An 18968-nucleotide genomic window follows, 5' to 3' on the forward strand; every position below is an offset into this window, starting at 1 on the left:
CTAATATAGTGACTCATAATAATAATCCATGCATTTATTATTAAATATTTTCAGAAACTCTCTGAAATTTTTATTATAACCTTACCACAGAGAAATGATTCATTATTTATTATTATGGCCACTCATTGTTATTTTAAAACGTATAAATAAAATATTATGAAAAAAATAAAATAATATGATTTTGGCAACTCCCAGGAATTCTGATTTCTCGCTCTCAAATCTGGTGAGAACTGAAAGCAGTAGTGAACTCCTTGGGGGGCAGAGGCCATTTTGGGGGCTCTCTCTGTATTCTTTGTGTTTGTGACAATGTCTGCCCCATCGAAAGTGCTTCATAAATGGCTGTGGACTAACTGAAAAAAGGAGTAAAGGACCTTTAAAATGATCAAAGGTATCTGTCTAGAACCAAGAGCTGGAGTTGTTTGCGACGGAGAAACAACCTCTCAACAGTGTCAGGATGAAGCAAAAAACCACCTCCATGTTCTCCATTCTTTTCGAACCCAGTGGATGGCAAGGCTGTCTAGACCAATGAGACAAGCAAAGGAAACTCAGGAGGAAGCATTGGCCCAGAAGGCGCAGAGTTCTCTCTGCGCATTTGCAGAAGCGTAGTGAATGATTCACTTGGAGAATTCTAGAGAATCACCATCCCTGCCCCCTCCTGACACCTGGAATAGCTTCCATAAAGTCCCAGGATACAAAAGGACTCAACCATCCAATCAGCTTTCTGCGCGTTGCAAACAGAAAACACAGGAGGGGAATTTCCCTTTAAATCAACACAATTCATCAACCATCTGACAATGACCTGTCAAGACAGAAGAGACTGCCGTGGGCTGCTCGCCAGACCTTCTCTACCACTGCCCTAACCTGGGGCTGGCTGCCCTTGCTCTCTGCCCTTCCCCTTTCTTCATTTAGAACAGCAGCCCTTGGAGGGCAGGGGCTGTCTTTCCTTCTGCTTGTGTTTGCATCCCCAGTACTTGGTCTAGTGCCAGGCACATGTCCATGTGCGTTCTTGTGGCTGCTGTAGTAAATACAACCACAAACTACCCTTTTGATGTGGAGGAATAAAAGGCCAAAACAGCATGTGAAATAATGGAAAAAAGTCGAAAGGAGTTTGACATGGCAGATCTTAACTCCGTGACCAAGCAGTCATTTCCCATAAACAACAGCTGAGGAAATGACTGAACTAGGTTAGAGAAGCAAGGCCTAGAGATGGACACTACAACAAGCCAGGATTTAGTAAACCCAAGGAGACAAACACTCCATTAGACGAGAAGGTCTGGGAAAGCTGGAAACTACCGGAGTGGCAAAGAACTTGAGATCAGCCTCATACCGGAGGAGCCCAACAGGCAGCTGTGAGGGGCAGTTCTCCCCAGTGCCTGAACCCAAAGGGAGTGTTTATTCAACAAAAGAAATCAAAGTGCAATAAAAAAAAATCACATTTTAAAACTGTCATTATGTGGCCCTCAGGCATCCTTACAGATGAGTTTGACACCACTGTCTCGCTCCATAAACCAGAGTAACTCTCAGATGGATAAACAATCCATAAAATGTTACCACAACAAAATTCTTGGAGAAGAAGGATAGATTTTATTATTTTGTTATTACCTAGAAGGAGGGGAAGATTTTTTTTTTTACCAGACAGGGTAGAAGCAATTATAAAAGATAAGATGAATTCCCTCTCTAATTTATAAGCATCTGTACAGATTAAATCACTAAAAGTAAAATATATGGGAAAAAACCATCCTATAGAATGGGAAAATATTTGCACACACCTTCTCTATAAAGGTCTGAAATAAAAACTCTACAGGGCATTGACACCCATTTGTAAGGGCAGGAACCTTTCTCCAATAGTTATGACCCCAAAATAGGAAGTTTTCAAAAGAGGAAATATCAGCTACCTACAAGAAAACTGCCAACCACCATGTGGAAAACTATTCAATATCTTCACAGAAACACACACATTAAACTAATTTGGATATGTGGACTCATACACATAAAAACAGTAAGGTAAAAATCCAACCCTGGAGGAGCTGTGGGAAGACAGGTAGTTAATTACTGCTGGGTGAAATTTTCAGTCAGTCTAATCATTCAGGTGAACAATGTACAATTACATAAAAAAATTAATAAATTGTTCAAAGCCTTTCAACTAGAGATTATGCTCCAAGGAAGTTGTTAACAGCAAGAAAAGACCCATAGGTGCAAAAACATGAATGGGGGAAGGAATTAAAGACCAGTGGATGAACATCTAACCGACAGCACCTACAATGCAGTATGCAGTTCAAGGACATCACCAGAAAATGTCCATGACTCTCTAATATAGAGCTCACGATGTCCCCTCCCCAATTATACTCTGGCCATACATGTTCTCTAAACAGATGTCTCTCAACATGTGTTTCCTAGGTGCATTCCTTCTCCTACTAATGGTATATCAATGCATGGGAGAGGTTTATGAGAAATGCTCTTTTGACAATTTCCCTCTGTGCCAGTTCATTAAATGCCTTTACTTTGAATTAATTGCATCCTAGGACTGATGTACAAATATAAACACTCTGGTAGGGGCTTAACGGGAATGTGGACTCCCAGAATTTCTTGAATCTGGGGTAGCTTCTCAGGCAGAGCTTTATGAGAGAGGGTAACCCTGATGGTGCACAGGGAAAGTCTTAGTAGGGCAGGCCTTGGCAGGATTTAAAAACTGGAAGCTTCTGTTTGCTGAAGCACACCCCCCTCCCCTCAGGCTCAGGTCTGAGAACTGTTCACAGCAATGTCTCCCAAAGTAAATTCAGGAGCATGCAATGCTTACAGGGTCTCTCTTCACGAGGTCAGGGTTGGGCACCACTGCGATGAGGTGGACAATTGTGAACAGAGAGTTGAGCACGTAGGAGAAGAACAGATTCTTATGCAGCGTGATCCTCTGGCAGCCAAGGCTCCTGAAAGACAGACAACATAGGGGATGCTGAAGTCAGTGCATCCTGGCCCTGTGCTGCCCTGCAGACACAGTTCTCCATGGGCACCTTGAGGGGTCTCTCAGTTCTGAGGATGAAATCTGACCAGCAGAGGGTGCTGAAAAGGAAAGAATTTGGCTTTGGAAACCAGCAGACTCCGATTCAGACCATGGCTTTTTCATTGACTGTGTAGTTCTGGGAAGAATGAAGCGTCTACACGTCTTGAGCCTTTTCTAAGTCTGTGGTGAGGGTCTGTAATGATTGAGCCCCTCCCCCACTCCACCGCAAAGGTCTGATGCCCTGCTGAAATGCACCTGAGCAGCCCAAGTTGTGAGCCCCCAGTCCTGCTTCCTTCAGAGACCAAAGATGAAGAGATAAAGCATTGAACGCAGCCAGAGAAATGTTGAGAAAGGAATCAGGGAACTGGAATGACGAAGTCCCCAGAGCATGAGCACAGTTCATTTTTGGCAGCCAACCTTCTCCTCCTTAGTGTGGGTGTGCATGTGTGTGTGCATGTGGGTGTGCATGTGTGTGTGCATGTGGGTGTGCATGCAAACATGGGCACACCTTCTGTGTCATTGGGCAGATCTAGGTGTAGTGTGATAGCTTGAGTTATCTCTAATTAGAGGCCACATCCCAGAAATGGAACTTCTCTAAAAGAGAAAAATGTCCAGATATATAGCCATTATAGACTATGTGAGCTTTATATGATCTAGGGGTGTGTGTGTGTGTCTCTGTGTGTGTGTGTGTGTGTGTGTGTGTGTGATCCACAGGGTCTGTCTCACACACACAAACACGCATGCCCTAACTACATGAACACACACATATATTCATACTCACATACTGATGCATGGGATAGGGGGCTGGTCTTGAATGGATCCCTCCAACTGCCTGTGTGACCCTGAGTAAGTCACTGTCAGTGCCCCAAACACCTCTTTATGACTCCAAGATCTTCTGGATGCTGAAATGCATCAAACAGGGAGCTTCCACACCTGAACTGACATGCACAGATAAAATCCCGGCTCCATGAGGTTGATATTCAAATTGGTTTGTAGGATTTCTTGACAGTCCTTGAGATCATTGCAAATAAAAGAGGTGATGTGGACACCCCTCCCTTGCACCCTTCTCCCCTGCTAATTCTGGAACCACAAAACCAAACTCAGTCCCCTGCCTCTGATGGCAAGTACTGGGTGTGTATCTTCCTGCCTTCTCTGTGCCCTGGATATCTGACCTCTCAAACAAGGAGGTCAGACACAAAGACCTCTAAGGTTCCTTCGTGTGTGAATTCCCATGATACTATGAACACATCAGGAGAGGTAAGGTAAGGGATTCCTCTACATGTGTGTGTGCATGCACGCATACAAGTGCACACATGTGTTTGAGGTCTGTGAAAAGGTCTGAAGTGGAGGGGATCATCTTCCTAAGGACCAGATACACTTCATCCATCTGGATGGGACATTCTATTTGGGTTAAGCCTCCAGCAATGGTGGAGCAGCTCCCTCCCTCCCTCCACCACCCCAATGAGTTTCTCAGAGATCTCACTATTATGATGTTGGCTTTATGGATAAGGAAACTGAGTCTGTGTGGGATTAAGAGAGTTGCCTTGGGGTCCCCGAGTTAGTGATTAAGGCAGGATTCCAATTCAGATCTTGTCTCCAAGCCCAGAGTTCTAACCACAATTATCTCCTATCTGTGGCCTCCTCAAGCCTGGGTCAGTCATCCTCACGGTGAGGCTGGAAGCCTACTCTGGAAGAAATGAACCTCCTGAGTGGCCTTGCCCTGCTAAACCCACTGCTTGAAGGCAGTCTGAGACTTTGACCTGGTGTCCAGCCCAGACAAGATAGAGACAGCTGGGTTGGGGCCAGAACAGAACACCACTGGCACTTGAGTTGGCCAAGATGGTCAGACATGGGCAAGAATCAGGATTCGGAAGAGGAGCGCCCTTTTAGGCAGCTCTGCTAACTCCTTCTTTCTCCTTTTTCCCACAGGTCCAGTTGCAGGTGGGAGAGCAGGGGTGAAGCACGAAGGGGATGCGCAACCCCCTATATTGAAGCCTGGGCAGTGGCAGAGATGTGAATGTCACATCATGTTTCTAACTAATACACGGAGTTGGCAGGAGCCAGCCTCCTCTTGTGTGGATTGGGAGCCTCAGACCTTAATTCCCCACATAGGAAGGGGCAAGGCTGGGATTTGAGCTCAAGTGTGTGCATTTAGAATTAGGGCTTACCACTGTATCCATGCATTCACATAGAGAGTCCTTTGGACCGTTCTTGGAGGCTTATTTTAACCGTGTCATTTCAGGGATCTTGCCACCCCCTCCAGACTGTTTATGGGGCTGAGCCAATGAGAAGGAAGGAGAAAAAGCCTCCATTCCCATCCACAGATCACACAGGATGGGAGGCAAACTGGGCAGCAAGAATCCAGGATGTGTCTGACTGAGCCAGTCCCTGGCACCCCACGCACAATGGACTTCTCCCTTGGGAAGCCCTTTCCCAGCTCAGACCTGTCAGTGGCTGTTTGGGCTCCAAAGGATTAGAGAGTGAGTGGAAAGACCCAGGTGCAGGGTAAAGGAAAGGAGTGTCCCCTGGTGCACCAGGACCTCGGGAAGGAGGAGCACATGGCAAGGGGGGCGAGGGGGAAGCTGAGAGGCTGCAAACACCCCCACCCATTCTTGAGGCAGAGCACCCCCTTCCAGGGCTGTGGCAGATCTAATGAGACACTAATTGCCAAGTGTTTAGCACAGGCCCGGCATAGAGTAAGTGCTCCAACAGTGTATTGATTATCACTATTGTGGGTAATAGATGGGGCTTCCTGCTGCGCTGTGCTCTGGCCAGGAAGATCATTTCTGGAACCAAAGGCATTTCTTTTTGCACCTCTGCTGCTGAGGCTCCCAAGGCAGCTGGGCAAGCCCCTCCTTCCTCACAAGCGCAGACCAGCTGGAGCTCCTCCTTCCTGGGAAACAAACAGCCATGACCTCACCCTGGGAGCCAGCCCTGCCAGCACCAGCACAAATTGTCAGCATCTGGAGGAAGGCTCAGGATGTCCCGACTCCCACCTCCCTCTAGCTGAGCTCTCTTTCCTGGTCATTCTCACGGATGTCAAGGTCTTTCCACACACATTTTGTTCCCATGAAGTGTAAGCACCTCTCAATGCCAGGCTCCTCCAGAGGACCATGGAGCAAAGTGCTTGGTGAGAGAGCTGGGGGTGGTGACAGCTAGGGCGCACAACACTGTAGTGCTGGGCAAACACTTGCCCTCTGGATCGCTGATAGATGGCATCTGGTGATAAGTTGAGATCTGATGGCAGGCAGTAACCCCCAGCAAACTGGGGCCTTCCACCTTCTCCACTGGAGATAGATGAGGAGCAGTTTTCTTTTCTTTTTCAGTCATGAAAGCTACAGCCACAGATCAGAAGGTACATCTGTCCCTTGAGTGGGGTGATGCCTGCTTCCCACTTTTGATGTGTCCTGCCCATGTAACCTTGGACAAATCTCTTCTCCTCCATGGGCCCCCACGTCTTCACTTGTAATTAGACTAGCTGTCCCTTAAGGTCCCTTCTAGCTTTAGGGTCCTGTAATTCGGTGATGTTTGCCGGTAATGCTGGTTTTGCAGAACAGTGGACATGTCAGCAGCAACATGTAACACACACGATATACAATGGAATGGGTGCTTGGTGTTTTCAGTTGTGTCCCACCCTACATGGCTCCATTTGGGGTTTTCTTGACTGAGATACTGGAGTGGTTTGACATGTCCTTCTCCAGTTCATTTGACAGGAAAGGAACTGAGGCAAATTGGGTGAAGTGACTTGCCCAGGGGTACATCCTGTAAGTGTCTGAGGCCAGATTTGAACTCGGGAAGGTGAGTCTTCCTGACTCTGGCTGGTGCTCTGTGCATATGCTGCCTAACTGCCCTGCAATGCATAGAGGGCCACATGAATTGTAACATATCCGGCCTCATTCCACTAATGTGACAGAATGTTACCACCTTGTGTCTACAATGTAACATGCAGAAATACAGAGTGATCTTTCCCTCCCATTCATGTCCATCACAGACTCAGTGAGAGGCTGCTAGGCATTTTGTGGTCTGGGGAGTGTCAGGTTGGTCTTGTTGGCCAGCACTGCTTGGTGTCCCTGGGATCTTCCCCTCTCCTGTGTCTTCAAGGCCACATGTACCTTGTGAGCACAGCCTAGGAAGGTCTTAGAAACTCTCCCAAATCCCTCAGACCAGGTTTCAAGATGTCATGGGGGGCAAGGAGGGGCAGGGAACCTGAAAGGTCTGACTAAGCAGCCTGGTGTGGTGGGAGGATAGAACCGTGCAATTGGAAGGGATCTCATTCAGAGGCACCTGATCCAACTGGGACCCTAAATGTGCACCTCCTGGATCCCTCCCCCAACAAGTGGTGGGCCTTCCTCCCCTTGAAGGGACCCGGGGAGAGGAGTTCACCCACTTGCCCGCCAGCTAAGTCTTTGGGCTGACTGGTTATTGGAGAGCTTTTCCTCACCCTGATCCTCAGGTTGCTTCTCCCCATGCTCCAATGGCCCCAGCTCTGACCTCTGCCTCCAAGAAAAGCTAGCCCACCACACCTGGAAGTTGGAAGTTGGCTTTTCTGTGCAGGCTGAACATTATTCCTACTTTCTCCTGGGACTCAGATACTAAGATTCCAAGGGACTGGGTGCGTTGGTCAACCATCAAGACTGTTATGAGTGTATTTTGTGCTAAGTACAGACATCTGTCCTCTTCTGGTCACCTGTCCTTAGAAATTGTCTGGCTTTTCAATGCCCTTTCTGGACTGGGATGCCCCAGGCTGACTGAGCCCTCCAGCTGGGCTGCGACCAGGGCAGAGAGCAGGGAACAAGCAACCCTCTTCCCTGGTTCCTCTGTCTAGTACTTCCACGAAAACTCCCAGATCAAAACCTGTGTCTAGCCATGCCTCCCTCACCTTGGATGTGCAAGCCTTTACCCAGTCCACACCAACCCTCATCTCGTTACGTTTGGGTCAGTGTTCTAGGTGGCTGAGCCTCCTCCACATCCCCTGAAGCTGCCTGACTGTGGAGGGTGGGGGTGGGGGGCGGGAGCTGCATTGTTGAAGGCTCTGCAACAAGTATACAACCACTGGGTGGCTCCCCTCCTAGGACAGGGCTTAGAAAAGCTTTGAGTGCATTTCCCCTGGCAGACAAAGGCTACTTTCCGAGATTCAGTCCAACTGAGGGGGGAAAGGTCAGCACTAGCAGAATGGTCACTCAGGGAGGAACCCTGGGTGCACAATGCAGAAATCAAAGGAAAATCCCAAGTGCCCTAAGTCCTGCGTGGCCCCTCGTGCTTCTGGGAGGGGGTGTCAGCATAATGGCAGAAAGGGGGCAGGGAATGCTCAGAATCAGACAGACCAGTGACAACTTTAATCTAACGGGTGGAATTCTAGATGTCCTTGTCCAGGCTCTAGCGGACGGACACACAACTGGAGGAAGGAAATGATGTGCATTGTGGCCTTTTCACTAGAAACAAAATTAGAAGAGAGAAGTGACACAGTGGGAGAGTAAAAGCTCTCACCAGTTCTCCTTGGAGAATCCAGTGTGGGGCCTGGCAGAGCTGGTTTGACTATATTAACAAAGGCAAAAAGAAGCATCACTTCCTGGGACAGGTGGTCAGCCAGAAAGTATGGTCTGGGAATTGACCAAGAAGGTAATTTCAGCGTCAGCGTCAACACCTGGTGCAGAAGAGAGTAATCCTGAAAAGAGCTGGATTGTCTGCTTCCCATGAAATCCACGTCCATGTAATTGACAGGGACTCCCATTTAAGACAGGAGCAGGTGAGGATGAGAAGAACCAGTCTGGCAAATACGGATCAGGAAGGAGGACTCAGGGAGGATGGACTTACGGGGACCAGAAGCATTTCCTTCGTACCTCACGAGGACTCTGATATAAGGATCAGAAGGTACTGGAGGCAGCGCGCCCAACCACACTCACATCCTTTCCCTGAGAAACTGGTATAGTTTGAGTTTAACAGATGGGAAACGGCTTGTTAGTTGTGGGAGCATACCCTGAATGTGCGCAGTGGCTGCGGAAAAACCTGCTCATTTCATAAAAGCTCAAAATTAGTGTAAAGCTAGAAAAAGGATAAACATGAAAAATTAGCATCTCCATCCCCAAACAACTCCATTCCAATCTATTTAAACAAGGTTGATGATGAAAAATGGGATATCGATATGAGTGGATGCACACACAGACTATGGAATGAGCTGGAGAAGGAAATGGTGAACCTCTCCAGTATCTGCCAAGAAAACCCTAAATAGGGTCATGGACAGCCCGACACAACTGATGAATAAAACATTAACTCCATGATGCAAATCAATCACCTTAACAGAGCCCCAAAGACTCTAAAAAAGGACTTTAGTTAAGCCAACACTTGGTTGTTGGCAACCAAAGGCAACACTGGTTAGAATTGAACTTGTGTGTAAACTTTGATGGAGAAAGATGATTGTCTGAGTATTGCCTCATAAAATGGAAACAGCGAAGAGAAAACCACAGTTTAAAGAAAGCTTAGTGCAAGACTCAACTAGGGAAAGCCACCCTAAGGGCACTACAGAATGAAACTGGCAGGAGAACAGGAAACAGGAGAGAAAAGAGCAAATTCCACTCCTCCCCCTGCCCCCACCAAAGACGAAGAAGCCTCCTTGAATCTCAGTCCCAGTCTCTGCCAGCCTCCAGTCCAGCCCAGCTGGCGACGCTTCTCTTTTCAGACACAGCTCACCCCCTCCCTGTTTTGTTTACTCCTCTCTCTGTGGTAGCCTCAACTCATCTTTAGCTCCAGTTCTCCAGACACTCTGACAGCAGAAGCCTCTCTTTTGTACTCGGCCCCATCACTTCGACTTAGTGTTGTCTTCTGTGCATGTCTTAAAAGTCAAAGCTGTGCGAGGAGTCCCTGTTGCTTTCCTGTGTCTTTGAGCAGGGATTCTTCACCTTCTTCGTGTCCTGCCTTGGGCAGCAGGCCAGCGATTTCTTTAAAGTCCTTTCTTGTCAGAATTCGGGTTTTAAACGCTTAAAATAAAATACACAACAAACCATATGTAGTGAAATAAAGATGTCACTTTTCTTTCCATCCAAATTCTCAGGCTTTCTGAAGTCTATCCATGAGCCGTTGTGGGTCTGTGTTCTCTAGATGAGGTGTTCTCCTTGTAAAGCTCCTTAAAATATCCTGGTGCTGCCCCCTTGACCCTGCTGCCCACCTGGCAGTCCTTGGCTGGCTGGCCATGCTAGTGGTCTCCTCCGGCCCACTTGCTGCAAAGATCTCTCAGTGCTGCTCATGCCTTTTCTCTCACTCTGTTTGTATCATGTTTGTCCATCTTTGCTGGCATTTAGCACTGAGTTAAGGGTTTTACAAACATTATCTCACTTGACCCTTAGAACAACCTTAGGAGGTAGGTGTGATTGTTATCCCCATTTTACAGATGAGGAAACAGGCAAACAAGGTTAAATGACTTGCCCAATAAGTGTCTGAGGTCTGATTTGTCTTCGGTCTTCTTGATTTCAGACCTAGCCCTCTATCTCCAGTGCCCCCTGGCTGCCTCACCATTGTGTGTCATCTCCTCCCCTAGACTGTGAACAGGGACCATCTTTTGCTTTCTTTGTATCCCCAGCACTTAGCATAGTGCTTGGCACATAGTAGATATTTAATAAATGCTTGTTGGCTGACTGTGTTCCTTCTGGATAAATGAATCCCTCCCTGAGACATATTTCAGGCAGCCTGCTTTACTTGCTTGCAGCTTATACTTAGTGCATTTGTGTACAGAGATCAGAGGCAGGCTCATTTCTTTGTGTCTTCCCCGAATTTCTAGGCACTCCCTGCTAGGTTCCTGATGCCATGGTTCTGCGAGACTCAGTTCCTGGACATAAAGAGGTAATTTTCTTCTTCCCATTTCATTTCAGAGCAGGAGAGCTGACACTGGAAGCCCTGGAACATAATCTCTCGAGTTATTTGACCTTGGAGCAGTGATTTAGGCTGTGAGCTTCATTTTCCTTATTTATAAAATGAGCGCTTGGATCACGTACTGTCTACAGCCTCTCCTGGCTCTCCGTTCCTTCCTTATTTGAAATGACACTCACTTGGCATTCAGCCACAGATGATTTTAAGGGAGGGTCTGATTCAATAGCTGCATCTTCCAGCCACATTCCAGTCTGAAACTCTCCTGGTTGTGAACATGCGTTGAGATGGATGGTGCCTTGGCTCCTGAGGGTGGAGGGGTGCTGGGCCTCCCTAACCCTAACCCTAACCCCCCTGATGCTGTCATGAGATGGATGGGAAACCCTTGTGGTTCGAGCACTCTGGAGGTAGTGATGGTGGTGCCAAGGGCTAGGCAGCCTTGTTGCTGTGTCCATTTAGGGTTAGTTCTAAGAGCACATCCTGTGCCATTCTTTACCTCTGGGCCCCCAAGTTCTTGTATACAGTAGGCACTTCCAGAAGGCAGCAAGGCAGGACAGTGGTGTGTCCACCCCCAGGTCAAGTCCATTCCACAATGGCAGCTCCCAGTTATGTGAGCTCTGATGTTCCCCTTCAGCTCCAAGGATTACCGGGGGGATTGAGGTCCCCATGGACATTATGGGCTCCTTTTTGTCGCTTTGCAGAATGTTCTGGGCTACTCTTCCGTGTCATGGAGATTTACACTGCTTGAATCCTGTGTGAACATCTTTCTTGAGATGATTAGAATTGATATTTTCCTTCTTTATGTTAGAGAAAAGAAGTTTGAAGTCCTAGGAAACGGTATTTTAACATCTGCGCTGAGTTTGGCAGATCATAGAAATCAGTGTTGTCTCCTGGGGCTGAGAACACTACTCCTCCCTCCTACATAACATAGCATAATTACAGAGATGTTCAGAGCCAGAAAGAAAAGAGGAGAAAAAGGAACAAAGAGAGGCCTCCCTAAGAGTGCCTCAGGGCAGGGGGAGCCTATCTTGAATCACTGCTGGAATCACCAGCCCCATGAGTACATGTGTATGGGGTGGGGTGAGTGGGAGACTTGACATGCTCCCAAAGAACCCTTTTCTCCCCATTCCTCACAAGGGCTGTAGCTTAATACAAGGAAGGTGTAAAATGCTAGTCTCCTTCCATCATTAATGCCAGTCAGTAGCGCCCATCGCAAACATTGCCACCATTCAGCCAGGGACCTCATCCATGTGACCAGCACCTTCCCCAGTCTCAGAGTCAACTCAAATCCACTCAGTTCAATATACACTTAACCACAGAGGGGGCTCTTAACTACTTCACCTTTCACTTGTCACCGATCCATTAGTCCAACCTTTAGTTGGACTGATGGACTGATCAGTTTAGTGACTGATAGGTGCAGAACCCCATGCTCACATGAAGTCTTTGCTTGTGTGGAGCTGAACTCTAGGGGTGGCATTCAATGCTTCTTGGCTTTCATCTTGTGTGTGTGTGTGTGTGTGTGTCTGTGTGTGTGTGTGTGTGTGTGATGTTTAGGTACAAGTCTGCCAAAAATAATCTTTATTCATTTCAACATTAATCTATCCAAACCATTTCTACCCTGGAGAGATGTTTAAACTGGCATCTCTTCCCCATGCCATCCAATCTGACTGTGCTCCAAAATGACTTTAGGTCACCCTTAGTGGAGTTTTTGTTTGTTTATTTTTTAGCTTTCATCTTCCTGAGTGACTCCATCAGGGGACACAGGCGCTTCCAGTGGGCTTTCGCCTAGAAGCAGGAGAGCTGCAGATTGAAGTCGTGGCTCCAGTGCACTCACTCACCCTTGGATTCTTCCAACCCTGATCTCAAACAAAGGTTCTAGGTATGACTGTCCCAAGTCTGCCTTTCATTGAAACATGTTCATTTCTGAGTCTACACACTGGACTCTGGACATAATTGGAATTCTATTGTGACCTGAGAATGTGGGTGATCCCAAAGGTAACAGCATCAGAGACACTCCTTTTGCATCGGTGAGGAAGCTATAGCCGAGAGGGGGTGACCTTCCTTTCCAAGGCTCTGCCTCTGGTGAAGGAAGTGCTGCATGGACCTGCAGCGTGTGGATGCCCAAATAGGAGCAGTCTCCTCTGGCACAGCCCGCCCTTCTCCCCTGATCTTGCTACAGTTCTGAGAGTCCTGGTCATGTGACCTTGCTACAATGGTGTCGCTCTCACCAGTGAAGGACAGGTATTGCCTACTGTTTCTCTCTTGGCACATAATCAATCAATACAAAACAAAAACAGACAATAAATATTTAAACATCAGCCTATCCCAGACTCCTTCAGTCCACAGACCAAAGATGACCAATTCTGAACCCAGGAATTCTAGGAAAGATACAGTTTGAGTTTATCCAGATCCCCATGGCTGCCCCACCTTTGAAGTGAAAACAATGGCATTGACAAGGGAGGCAATACAATGATAACTAAGAATCTTCCCCCGCTCCTCTCTCTTCCTGACCCTCTGTCTCTGAAATTGATTTACGTATGGACGGAACACAAAGATATGAAGTTACCTAGAAAGAGCCAGGGCAGCAGCTCTCAGTGCGGGCTCCGGGCACCCCTGCCTTCGGGCATCCGTGGGGCCAAAAGAGCTTTCACAATAACCCTAAGATATTTGAATGTCTAATACGGTCATTGTCAGTAGGTGCAGCCTGCATAAACAAAAGCTCAATATTTTTTAAGAATGTGAATGAGTGCTGTGACTTACAAGTATCCCAACTGAACCCTGGTGGGTTCAGGAAATGTTTCCATCACCTGACTTTGTTAGTGCAGTGCAGACCCTCTGGAAGGTAAGGGGAGCAGGCTGGATGGAGCCCAGCACGTGGGGCTGGACACCTTGAGTTGGAGTCCTACCAAAGCCTCTTGCAACTTTGTGTGGGTTGGCTGCTCCCCAACCCCTCTGGGCCTCAGTAAAACCAGGAATTGGAACAGGTGAACTGAGAGCTCCCTTTTGTCTCTAAAGCCACCATTCTGTGACTCTAGAAGAGCATTTGTAAAGCTTCCTTGAGCCTCTGAGATCTCTAAGAAGATGAAGACCTCATCTTCTTCTGGTGTTGACTAACGTTGGCCAACAGACTCAGCAAGCACAGAATGGCAGAGTGGGAAGGGGCTGCTCCCTTCAATATCCTAACACATGGCTGAATTCTTCTTCTGTCAGCAGGATGCCAGTGGTGGTGAGCTCAGAGCTTCCAAGGCAGCCTGCGCCTCGATTGCACCGCTCTGATTGCTTTGGGGTATTCTCTTACGTACAGCCCAAATCTGCTTCACTGCAATTGCACTCATTTCTTCCAAAGGCTCTCCAGGAACAAACAGGAAGGTCTAAGACTTCTTGCACAAATATTTGAAGGCAGCTGTCATGTATCCTCTAGACCGAGCACCATCGGTCCCTTTCACCTTCAATCAAGTCTTGCATGACTTGCTTCTGAATCCTCTCCCCATCCTGGCCACTGTCCTCTCTGCTTTCTCCTCCAGTCATGGTCTGACAACAACCAGACTCAAGCATCTTTTGTTCAGGGCACTGGGCTTCTCTCTCTGCAGTGTAGGCTTGTACCACCTGTTTTTGGCTGCCATGCTGCCTGGGGAAGCCCAGTGGGTTCCATATTCCCGAGGCTGGAGGGAGATCAGGATAGGCATGTTTCTATATCCTCAAGGCTGAGCTGTTCCTTGCCTTCTCTGCCCTCTGGGTCACATAGAGAAGAGGAGGAAAAGAAGGCTATTTCTACCACTGTACCTCCTCAGGGACCCCACTTCTCCCCTCCGAGGATTCCAGTTGCAGGTGTGTGGGCTTGGGGAAGTGCTTGAGTGTGTGATCCATCAAAATCACCCCGTGGGTCTTATTCCTGTCCGTCCTAAGGTCTGCAACAAACAGACAAGCTCTTTACCTGAATCTTCCAGGTGTCTCATCCCCCATTTCTCTTTTACCGTACAGGAAATGCCCCTTCGTCCTTCCGGGCCTTCAGAGAAGCCCTTAAAGCTTGAACAACATCCGCAGGCAACTGTGGGCAAAGAGCCAACTTCTTCTTCCCTCTTTCTGCATGACTCTTATAGAGCCTAAATAATAGACTTCAGTGACGGGTTTTTAATAGGAAATATGCGAAAGCCACAATGATCTATTTACTCACTGTAATAAAGTACAGGTGAAAAATGAGCCTCGTTCCCAGATGAGTCCCAAACGAATCACTTTACCTGCGCATTTCACTCCACACTGGTCATGATTATGGAAAATTCTCTCATTGTAATTCGAGTAATTAATCCCCCACATCATTTGCTTCACAAGCTTTTGATTTTCCAAGGCTAATGTCATGAAGGGACCCTTTGCCTCTTTATTTGTCCCTTTATCTGAAACTGGGGACTTTGCAAAATGGAAAACTCTCTCTGATGACCTGTGGGATTCCAAAGCTGTTTGTAAATGAGAATGCCTCTGCGCCTTGTGAAGGCACAGTCTGGCCAGCATGGAGTTGCTTCTAGTGGCTGGGTCTGTGGGAGTTTTTCCCCATGTGCTCTCGCCTCATGCTTGGTGATTTCAGGGAGAGGGGCAAAGAGGCACCCCAAAACCAGCTGGCGTCTCCATCCAGGACATAGACTGCTTTTCTGGACATGTGCAGCCGGGGGGGACCTTCATTACAATCAGGAGAGCAGTATTTTAAATTCACCAAATTCTAGAATCACCAAATCAGATAGACATGCCCATGTACTCATCATTATTTAAAGACTTGTGTTCTTCATTCATGTAAAATGACAAGATTCTCTGAATTCTGTGTTTCTCTCCAGTGAATCTTTTTCTTGGAATCCCTTGGAAGGAACTTGAGCAGCAAGTCAGGCCAAATCCACCCAAAGCATGCCTTCCCTCCCCCAATTTTGGATGCCCCCCCCCCCCAAGCCCTGCCCTCCAGGCGCTGGGGCTACAAGGACTGTCTGCCTTGTCCTCAGGCAGCTTTCTCATCCAGCCTCAACTTGAATCCTGCCCCACCCCCTCTTCCCCAGGCAGTCCCTTCCATGTGGGCACAGCTTTCACCATAGGAAGATTTTTCCTGACACTGAACCTAAATCTTCTTCATTTCATTTCCTTGCCCCCCTTCATTCTGCCCTTTGGGGTCGAGCAGGACAAAGCCAATCCCTCTTTCCCACGGCATCATGGCAGATACTTGAACACAGCTGTCATGCAGCCCCTGCCCAGCCTTCTCCTCCTCAAATTTCATAAGCATCCAGCCAGACCCCATGGGGCAGGCCTGAGCTGCCCCTTCCACTCTGGGCTTCAGCTTACTAAGGTCCTTCCTAGAATGCCTCCTGGTCTCCTCTGCCCTTCGTGGTCATATTGAGGAGAGGAGACAAGGCAGAAGAGGAGGAAAAGAAGGATGAGTTGCCACTATGGCCTCCCCCAACCTTGCCATCCTCCTTCCCAACCCTGGAAAGTACTCACTTGAAATAGAACAAGATTCCAAGAGAGCCAAGGAGGAAGGCAATGGACAGGGCATGTCCCACAATGGCCATGTAATAGAGGATGTATGCCACCTGAAAGAGAAGAAGCAGTGGCTGTACCTGCCCATCCTGCCAACCCCTCCCCCAGCATGCCCCATCCACCCCCACCTTTCCCTATCCCCTTCATCCCTCCAAACCTCCCGCCCACGCCCAACCAAGGGCCCTACCCTCTGAAGGGCAACCTTCTGGGACACCTTCACTCAATCCATTTGTGGCCAGGGAAAAACTGAGTTCCCCTGTGACTCCCTGCAGGGTGTGACCCCTTGAGGCTGCTAGGGCATGGGGAGTAACCCTAGCCCTAACCCGAACCCAAACTCTAACCCGAACCCAAACCCTAACCCTCACACCCTAGAGTCTGCAAAAGCCATTGAGACTTTCACCTCACTCTGCCCCAGCAGGGTGCACTTCGATCACAGAGAAGGGGCTGGCACTGGCAGACCATCTAGCCTCTGTCTTGATGTCTTGCCAAGGCCCTGCCTGGGAGCAGAAGGCAGGCATGCAGGAGCCTTGGCTGGTTGCACAGGCTGCTGTGCCCTTGCTGAACCCGTGAATTAGCTGGCTGTCATGATCAAGAGCTCTGGAACTTTGGGCTCTGGGGGAAGGGGCTCCTCAGCTCAGCTGTTCTCCATTAAATCTCATTCTGTTCTGCCAAAGAGGCCTCAATTTATTTCTTCCTGCATACTTGGATATGAGTGGGCTTAAAGGCCTGTCTTATTTTTTCCTCCCGCCACCAGTCCTCCATGACACTCTCTAGGGTCACAGCTGCTAGTGGAGCCAAGCCTATCACCTGCCCTGCTTTGGCACCTGCACCTTATGGTGGAGGAGGAAGACTGGGGAGAAAGGGGGCACTCCCTTCTGGCTCACAGTTTCCTTAAGGCAGGCCACTCACTGTCTTCCACCAGCTTAGAGTCAGCCCTGATGTGCAGAGGAGGAAATGCATCTTTCTGGCAGGTTACTGGTTGTCTTCCTCCCCTCGCTGGAGCTCAACTTCACCCCCCTTGAAATGAAGGGACCAGCCTGGGTGGCTCTAAAAGACTCCAGATCTGTGGTCCCTCATCCAGCTTCCTGTCTGTACTTCCAGTGGAAACAATGAACAGTGAGGCTGGTCCCAGTGGAACAGTTTGAGTACACATGGCTAAGCCCCAACTTTGCAAGGACATTTATCTTTTCCACCAACTGGAGCTGGTTTTTAGTTAGCAAGCAGGCTGATGGACAGGGCAGGAATCTATCCTTTCAATCTTGTGGCTTGGGGTTGGATGAAACTTCTGGGAGCAGTGTGGTGAAAGTCATCTGAGTCCCTGGCTCCATGACCCCCTGGGCTGACCTCCTCCAGGCCCTCCTGGGTGAGCCTTGTCTGGCCTCTTCCTTCCCTTATAGCCAAACCTGCCAGTGCTGTGTCTCATTCCTGCAGGGCCTCACCAGGTCATCGTCAGCTAACAGTGCTCATGGAGCAGTAGTAGGAGGGATGGCACAGAAGAGGATAAACAGACAGGCATGTCTGCTGGGGACAATGACAATGAACTGAGGGATGTGGGGCAAGGCAAGGTCAGCAGGAAACCGGGGGGGGGTGGGGTGGGGGTGAGGGGCAGTGCTTCTCAGGCCCACTGGGCCATGGCTGGGGAGAGTGGGGGGTGGGGCAGAGCTGCTCACTGGCTTCTATTTTTGTCTCTTAACGAGACTGATCTTTGGTTCAGGGAGGACTGAACTGAAAGCCTTCATAGGAAGCTGCTAGTTAAGGTAAAAGGGGAGAGCAAAGAAGAACTCTGAGTTCTCTTGGTGAGGTTGGGTGGCCTGGTCTGGACACGTTAATGACATCTTTAAGCCCCGAAAGAAGTGGCGGATATGATTGCTTCTAGTGTTAAATAGTAGAGCTGGCTCAGAAAAGAGGGCCCCAATTTTCTAAGAGAGAGAGAGAGAGAGAAGGAGAGAGAGAGAGAGAGAGAGAGAGAGAGAGAGAGAGAGAGAGAGAGAGAGAGAGAGAGAAAGAGAGAGAGAAGGAGAGAGAGAGAGAGAGAGAGAGAGAAGGAGAGAGAGAGAGAGAGAGAGAGAGAGAGAGAGAGAGAGAAAGAGAGAGAGAAGGAGAGAGAGAGAGAGAGAGAGAGAGAGAGAGAGAGAGAGAGAGAGAGAGAGAGAGAGAGAGAGAGAGAGAGAGAGAACGGAATTTCCACATTATAGGTCAGTGAGTTTGATTTTGACTCCAGCAAAAGAAAGCAGTGACCAGCGTGGCTTCCTCCAGGCAGGGCTTGGCACTCACCTATTTTCTCCTCTTCACGGCAGCTGGGTGGAGGGGGACGCTTTAGGAGAGAATTTTTCTACTCTTTGACAAGAATTTTACAAAATATTTTATGCTATTCTTGGGAAAAGATGGAGAAATGCAGGCTAGATGGTAGTTCACTTGGGTGGACTGGAGTCATGGCTGGGTCATGGTCATTAATGATCTGGCTTGTCGGTGGGCAGTAGAAAGTCCAAGAACTCTTGATAGCCTTCTCAGTGACTCATAAGAAGACAGGTCATGCTTATCAAATTTGCCAATGGCACCAAGCTGGGAGGGACACGAGATGACTGAGTTGGGACTTAGAAGG

The 18968-nt window shown here is 48.4% G+C and overlaps 1 protein-coding gene across 1 annotated transcript in view; it reads right to left on the reverse strand.

Annotated features, from left to right (window-relative positions):
- CALCR (calcitonin receptor) overlaps positions 1-18968 on the reverse strand; it is a 137077-nt gene that overhangs the window by 19087 nt on the left and 99022 nt on the right. The window contains exons 7-8 of the mRNA XM_072599304.1: positions 16328-16419; positions 2798-2924 (exon numbers count right to left, since the gene is read on the reverse strand). Of these exons, the coding sequence (XP_072455405.1) occupies positions 2798-2924; positions 16328-16419 (219 nt within the window). The remainder of the gene's footprint in view (positions 1-2797; positions 2925-16327; positions 16420-18968) is intronic.

The sequence above is a fragment of the Notamacropus eugenii genome, chromosome 3 (genome assembly GCF_028372415.1).
Source record: "Notamacropus eugenii isolate mMacEug1 chromosome 3, mMacEug1.pri_v2, whole genome shotgun sequence".
Taxonomy (NCBI): Eukaryota; Metazoa; Chordata; class Mammalia; order Diprotodontia; family Macropodidae; genus Notamacropus; species Notamacropus eugenii.